The sequence below is a fragment of the Archocentrus centrarchus genome, chromosome 7 (assembly GCF_007364275.1).
Source record: "Archocentrus centrarchus isolate MPI-CPG fArcCen1 chromosome 7, fArcCen1, whole genome shotgun sequence".
NCBI lineage: Eukaryota > Metazoa > Chordata > Actinopteri > Cichliformes > Cichlidae > Archocentrus > Archocentrus centrarchus.
In genome coordinates this window covers 8111590-8119425 of record NC_044352.1, presented here as the reverse complement: position 1 = coordinate 8119425, position 7836 = coordinate 8111590, and the positions used below count along the sequence as shown (strand labels likewise).

The window sequence follows — 7836 nt, the reverse complement described above, 5'->3', positions numbered from 1 at the left end:
CTCCAAAGGCACCCTGCTGTAAAATGGCACGGCGTGGTTATATGTAATACTTGACAGGCCCAGGTCTGCTGGGTTTGATTAGATTTTATGTTTTTAAAAAAGCATCTCCTGCGGCTGATAATGTGACAAAACATAACAAGCTCCAGATATGGTCTTGAGCCCTTGTTATTCTGGAAGATGACTGTGATAAAGCTCAGCATGCACCTTGCTGCTGCCATCTGCTCCCTCTCTTATGTTTGCCTGACAAGAGTTATGTTTGCATAAAAGCACAGTGGTTCCCCTGCTTAATCACACCATGTTAAAATAGCAGCAGCAGCATGTCAATGCGACTTTATTGCCTTGTGTTTTGTGTGTCTCAAGATTAAAATGCATAAAAATATATATTAATGAAAGTATTCAGTAATCTCTGCTATGAATGGATTTGCTGCAAGGACAAATGAATCCTTTATCATCCATATCCTGACATTAGATCATCTTCTATTTCCGAGATAGTTCATTTCAAGAAAAGAAAATTATTGATCTCAAATGTTCCAGCTGAAGGTTTCCCTTCAGAACGATCTGTCTCGGTGATTCAAACCAACTCCAAATGGTTTTGCTTCCTCATGCAGCAATAAAGCCGAACCAATTCCTCTTCAAAAGCAGAATCCCTAATGAGAAATGTCGACTCGAGCAGCTTTTGATGTTCAACACCTGACGTGAATTCATGAATTGTTTTATTGTTAGTAGCATTTCAGCATTAATATATTTATTACTGTTATGGGGGATATAGCACAAACATCAGTATACCAGCTTGAGCACTTCATTTAAATGGCTAATGTTAGCAACAAAATGCTTGATGGATAAGTCGACTTCCTGGTCCTCGTTTTGGATCACTCTGCACTGTCAGAGCCCGACAGCCGTCCTGTCGAGGCAGGTGCTTTATGTTCATTTCCTGAAGAATTCAATCCGCTGATTAATTGCTCCCTTCAGGGTTAAGCGATGGAAAGCCACTGCAAGGCCTGCAGAAATTTGTCAAACCGCATTAAAATCTAATGAAACTGAACTGACGGTTGAAAGTCGGCATTTAGTGTCTTTTTTTTTTGTGGCAAAGACCTATTATGCTTTATGCTGTTTGAAAGCTGAGGATGCAGATTAGGCTGGTGTAAATAGGCTGTTGTGCTGTGTTTGACATGTAGGTTAGACATTTTCACATCACAAACATGCAAATGTACACTGGTGGAATGCAGAGCTGTTGCATTCATTTGAATAATCTCTTTGATACAATCTTGAAATAAGTCCTCGTGAGATTCAAGAAGGAAACCCAAGCGAGGGTAATTTTTATTCATCATATTTGGAAAATAAATAGCTTCATCTCATAGTAATCACAATGCATCTTGGGACAGTAGCACAGATATTACTGACAGGAAATCAGCTACAGTCATATTTCAAACAGTTGTGTTCAATTGTGAGGGTCCGTCTGCGTTTTTGCAAGGGCTCATGGAAAAGCTACATTAGCAAAAGTAAGACGGGCAGAGCAATGGCAAACAGTTTGTTCTGGCTAATCAGATGTCACTGAAATAAATATATATTTAAAACGACAAGTTATACAAATTAATCGGTGCTGCATGAACAGTTGTGTAATTGTCCCTGGTCATACATTTATCACAGTGTTCATTTTAAAAGCCAAAGGATCAAAGATGTCATGAGAAAAAAGACAATAGCTCAGCACGAAAAAGGTTACTGCTGACTTGTCATGCATAAATGATAAGGACCTTAACAAATGGCAGCAATAAACATGTAGCCTTGATGGCTTGCCTCCTAAATTATAGCCTTATTCATTAGTCGGCTGCTATCATTAGTAAAACCGTAATAAACTTCTTTTTCTCTCAGAAAGGTCAGTCTGTGAGTAATTCCAATGAAGACTGTCATATTAGAAAAGTTACACAAATTTACAAAGAACCTCCCTGAAAAATATCACAAGTCGATCCAAAAAATGTCCCTGCTGACAAACGAGGCTTCAAATATACTCACAAAAATAAGAGATAGAAGGGTACTAAATTAATCCTGATCGGTGCTGCAATCAGTATGTGACCCACATGTCAGTGATCTCAGCGTCTCTCTGTACTCCCGTGTTTTCTGCACCCACTGTCCTCGTTCGTCATTGTGCTGCTGTTAGTCTGTGCATCACCAGCCCTCTTTTGTAAACAAGCAGTTTCCCAAACTGCTACAGTCAAACCCGAATCTGAGGCATCAGGGCAAGAGTATGAACACAGTCTGCCTTTTCTTGACCACCCGGTAAGTAGGAGAAGTTTCTGGTAAACACTTCGCATTACATGGATGGGGCAGGAGGGAGCCTGAGTGGGGGTACCAGTGAAGGGCAAAGAGAGGAATGTGTCACTGTAGTGCAGAATTGCACTCTTTAAACTGTGTTACAGTCACACTAGAGAGGTTATAAAGGTAAATGTGTTGTTGTTGCTGTCGCTGACAAAGTTGATTTGGCACTGCTCCAGTCGGGCAATATCCCCAATGTCCAACTTTGATAATAACTGAGTCGGATCCGTGTTTGTCGTTAAAACCTTCTGTTTTTCCTGCTGCTCCTCTACATCCTCGTCTGGTTCCTTCACCTCTTCCTTCCTATCTTTGCTCTCCTTCTCATCCTTCTCCTCCTCCTCTTCTTCTTCCTCTGTGATGGAGCACAGGCGGGTGGCGCTCCCGGGGTTGTCGGCAGGCGGTCTGTAGTGGCACTGCCCATTCAGCAGCCTCCTCAGAGGCATCAGGGGCACTGCCTCCTCACCGAGCAGCTGCTGCTGGCAGTGCCGGAAATCGCTCTGACGCTTAAGCCGTTTGAACTCGCTGAAGGCGGAGGTGGCGTTCTGGTAGAGGCTGTGGGCGATTGCCTGGGCCTTCTCCGACTTACTAACCAGGACTGCGTGACACCGAAGCACCACCGCCATGTTCTTGACTTGGTGCCTGTAAATCCAAGCCAGGATCTTGGGCCGGCACGGGTCAGCGGTGCAATAGGTGATTCTGTTCAGAGAATAAAGATGGATGGGTTTCTTTTTCCCAGATTTGTCTGCACTCATTCGAATGCCTTGTGGTCCCACTGTTAACCTCATCTTGACACTCTGCTCCCCATAGTTGCTCCTCGCCCAGATTTTGGCCACTGCCTCCTGGGTGCAACCGTCTCCCTTTGCTGTAATGGTGACCACACTCCCCAAGTAGCGCACATTATAAACAGGCTCCTCTTTATTCAGTTCAACCTTTTGCCGTTTGGTGTGAAATATGCTGCCCACCCAGTCGAAGGGGCAGTCAGGTAGCAAGTCAGGACAGGAGCGCAATAGAGAAGAGAGGATGGTGTGGTAGGTCAGTCCGGTCCCCAGGCTCTTAGGCTTACTCTTCGCCTCATCCTCCACCAGAACAAACTTATTCCTTCTCCAGGGCAGCATGGCGTGGGAGAAGTTGGAGCGAGCGAGCGAGCCCCTCTGCTGCTATGTTTCCTCTTGTCAGCTGAGGCAAGAAGAGTATTAAAGCCGATGTGGGCGAGAGAGAGAGAGGAAAGCACGGAGAGGCTGCTTGGCGAAGCACAGAGAAGAGACTGAGAGCTGCGAGCCTCAGCCAGTCTGTCCCTTTTTCGCTCCTCCTTCCTCTCCTCCTCCTCTTTCTCATCTGTTTTCTGCATCATGCAGCGCTGATCAGTGCAGGATCCTTAGCCCGGCACTCGGGCACCCCTCCCTCCCTTATTGTTTTGCTTCCAAATGGCTCAGTCCCAAAGTAGTATTTATCTGTCCAGCTTTGCAAAGAGATATCACAGTATCTCTGCTTCTTGTAACCGTGAGGAAAAACAAGTATCCGCTCTTAGGTAACTACTTATTAAATCAGTTGTAAAAGTCACTTGTTAAGTGTTATTTGTTTAAGTAGCATCAGTGGAATTGTCCTATTAACAGCTCGGGGATGCGAGCGTTTTGGATCGATTTTGCAAATGTTGCACAGTGAACACCCTTTTTTCTACAGTGATCCTAAACATTTTTATGACTCTGGATTAATTTGCGATGTCATGTAATGTTGTTAAAGGTTTGTTTACACCAGCAGTTTACTTCAGAAATAAACCAGGTGGAATTTTTCCATCCACAGATGAGACTCTCCCTGCATGTTGTGCAAAAATATCTCAGATACAATAGTCAAGCTAATTAGGACTGGACTTAAAAATTCTGTTTGATATTACTAAATAATTAAAGACATTTTCAAAGACAAAGTGAGTTTGTGAAACTCTAAAACAGGTCATAAGCACTAAATTATGCTTGTGAAATTCAGGGTCCCAGTATATTTGTAACTGAAAATGCTGTCTACATGCCATGCCTTAGGAGATGTCTGCTCTTGAAATTTAGTAGGAAATACATTATTATTCCACAAATTATATCTATATACTTAGTTAAATTGGGAATTTTTTATGTTTCTTTTTTCTGTCGTATTTAAGGCTCAATACAAACATTTTGTCAGCAGTGAAATAAGTGCAGTCTCTATATTCTGAATGTAGCCTTTAGTTTATAGGTGTTGGGGGGGAAAAAAAGGTCAACACAACCACCTTCAGACTCCAGGTCAGTGTTAACCTTTAATTCATTTTAGCAGAGTGACTCAATCTAACAGTATGTTGGGGAAAAATAAATTCTCAGCAGCTACTGAAAATCAGTACAGACGTTTGAGGATTAATCCCATTAACTCTGTTGACTGCCTGACCTTTTCTGTCAGGCTACGAGCGGGTTAAAATGTAACTTATTCTGTGAAATATCTCAACCAGATGGACTGGTCGTGGTCCCTGATGATAGATCTAAATGGTTCTGATAATCCCTGGACTTTCCTTTTACCATCATCATCATCATCATCATTATTAAATCAGATTTGTATGTGTTAAAAATGTTTTGGCTTGTATAACATTAAAAATAACTATATCTCACTGACCTCAGCTATTCTCAGCTATTCTCAGCTATATGTTTAGTGCTATTTAGGAAACAATAGTGTGCTAAGATATAGAAATACGATGGTAAACTACTTCAATGTAAAAATTGCCAATTTGAACATGCTGAAGCACCATTTATTACCATAGACTGTATATAAATAATAAATAAATAGACTGAGCCACCATGATGTCACCCATTGTTGTATGTGTTTCACACATAACTGTTAGTTACTTATGTAACAGACTAATGAAATGCTAGATTTAAACTGAATCACAAACTTGTTGGGCAGGCTGTATTACAGTGCACACCACAGTACTTGTCAAATAGTTTTATGAAAATGCTCCAAAAGGCACGAACACCTCAAACACACTCATGAGGATCAGTTCAGTTATTCCTGTAGGAGTTAATAGGCAGCTGCTGGCTTCATCTCCCTTTGTCAGCTCACTTGTCAAAGTGATCACACCCTTAATTTTAAAGGTTAAAAAATATGAAACAGGTAAGTTATAAAATAACTCTCCCAAGAGTTGTCAGCCTATTGATGTAAAATAAAACCATTATTCAGGTATCAGGCTGTAAACTTGTTGATTTCACTGGGGCTCTTTTGGAGCCTGCCTCAAATGACAACTGGAGGAACTGCAGTTTTTGACACATTGGCTTCTGCCTTCACTCTTTTATTACAGTCTCAAAGAGGATGTTTGTAGATGTACATAATGCACGTGTTAAGTTTGTGTCTCCCACACTGAATGTACACTCACAACCGCTTTATTACTGTAGGTACACCTGTTCAACTGTTTGTTATCAAAAATCTAGAATCGGTGCAACAGGAGATTCACATCATGGATGTGCAGCTGAGAAATCTGCAAAACTGTATGATGTTATCATGTCATTATGGACCAAAATCTATCTGAGGAATGTTCTCAGCACCTTGTTGAATCTATGCCGCAAATACTTAAAGCAGTTCTGAAGGCAAAGGGGGTCCAACCCAGTGCTATCAAGGTGTAACTAATGAAGTGGCCAGTGAGTGCGCATTTCCAATTGCTGATAGCAGGAGCAAGTCTAGCTTTTGTTGAGAGGAGGCTAATAAGTGCCAGTGTAGGCTGACCCATACAAATAAACCCCAAACAAGGGTTAAATAAAAGCTGAATATGGCATCAGCGAAGCTCTGAAACTGTATGAAATAAAGAAACTTAACCAACATTTGTATTATGCTGTCAAAAACAGATGTTTCTTATAAATATATTATCTTCTGCACATTAGTAGCATGTAAACAACACTTCTAGGTTTCAGCTCTGTTCTGTGTACATGACTAAGATGAAAATGCATGAACATCTGTCCTACATCACCACACTGTGTTCAGACATCTGTTTACTGGCTAGATGACTCTGCTGCAATGAATCAAAATAAGTATCATACACGTCTGCCACCAAACTGTGCTGGACACAGTGGGCTGAGTTGTCACGTGTAGATGGTGGATGAAGTTCTTAGCTGAGAGAATTGTTACTGTGGCAACACTGGGAAATAAATGTCCCTCTTTCCACCCATAGTGTGTGCAGTGAATTAAAAAAAAGCCATGCAGGGAGAAATAAATTGAACAGCTTTAGAGGCACTATAACAGACACGTAAATGCCTATTATTATAACTACAAGAGCAAAATTAAGTGCATCCAAGTTGTCTCAGCATGCTTACTGAAAGGGAAGACTGAGGACTGTTGAAACTGAGTAAATGGGATTGGCAATGTCACCACACAGGAGACACCACAGTGGTCAAATGATTAAGAGATGTTTGTTCTCAAGACTAGCTGGACATTTAGTGAATGAAGACTGGATCTGATCCAGGACAAGCCGGTATCTCCTTGAGTCACCAAAGACAGTCTGATTGAGAGGCCTTATCCAAGCATCCGCAGTCCCATAAATCACCACTCAGGCCCTGATGTACTAAACTGAAAAGATCCATCATGATTTTAAAGAAATTGATTTGTGTATTCAGTATTGACTAGTCTGAGTTATCATCCCATACAAGAAGCCACTTCAGTGCAATTAGGATGATACGTGTTTAGTCTCTTTATCTTGTGGCGTATGAGTCAGTCCTTCAGCCTTTAAGTGATGTGAGACTGTGCAACAACTCTTTTTGGATCCACTGCTCTAACTCTGGTTAATGCATGAACTGCTCTCAGACAGAGTGGTGCATTTAAAAAAAAAAAATCTGTCCGCGTTCAAGGTTAATATTGGACATTCTTTCATAAGTTTTATTCAGAGTTTTAGAAGTGCTAGCCAATTTCTTATGCACTTTTTTTACTTTTATTTAGGCAAGTCCATTTAGAAATTAGCAACCAGTTTCTCAAGAAACACAAAACAGCAATAAAAAAGCAGAAAGCACTAAAAACCACGTGACCATGTAACAGTAGGTATGTCTAAAAGATCAATATGTAAAATAATAATACATTTAATCTTGTTGGATAACTAGCAGTCATCTCATCACGTTTAACCTTCATAGCATTCGGTGGACTGGAATGAACTTATCAGGCAATGCTAACAAGCACATTTATGACAATACAAGTGCACAGACTGAGAATTAGTGCAAACAGCATACAGTAAAAACTTACTAAGGGTACTAGTTTAGCTCACTAGGTGGAGCAGCTGACTGTGCTGCAAGGCTACTACAGAGGGCTGGGTTTGAGGCCATTTACTGCATATCTTTCTCCCAGCTTTGCGGTCTTTTCTCCTCTGTTTTTATCACAATAAAGGCTAAAAAGCCCCAAAGGTTATTTACCAAAACTGGAGCATAAACTAATTGTACAATTAACCACAGAAGAAGTAGTTTTGGCTGCAAACATGCTTATTTCAGCTGTAAAACACGGCATTTTAGCATGGGAGTCCATGGCGACTGACCACGACAGGGTAGA

The 7836-nt window shown here is 41.2% G+C and overlaps 1 protein-coding gene across 1 annotated transcript; it reads right to left on the bottom strand.

The window, feature by feature from the left end:
* Positions 1-1308: 1308 nt before the first annotated feature.
* Positions 1309-3560, bottom strand: fam43b (family with sequence similarity 43 member B). The gene has a single exon (XM_030733680.1). It carries the CDS (start codon positions 3423-3425, stop codon positions 2415-2417), a length of 1011 nt encoding a protein of 336 aa, XP_030589540.1. The 5' UTR covers positions 3426-3560; the 3' UTR covers positions 1309-2414.
* Positions 3561-7836: the final 4276 nt, after the last annotated feature.

Excerpts from the sequence above, each read along its gene's own strand:
- fam43b (XM_030733680.1), bottom strand. The coding sequence starts at position 3,425 with ATGCTGCCCTGGAGAAGGAATAAGTTTGTTCTGGTGGAGGATGAGGCG.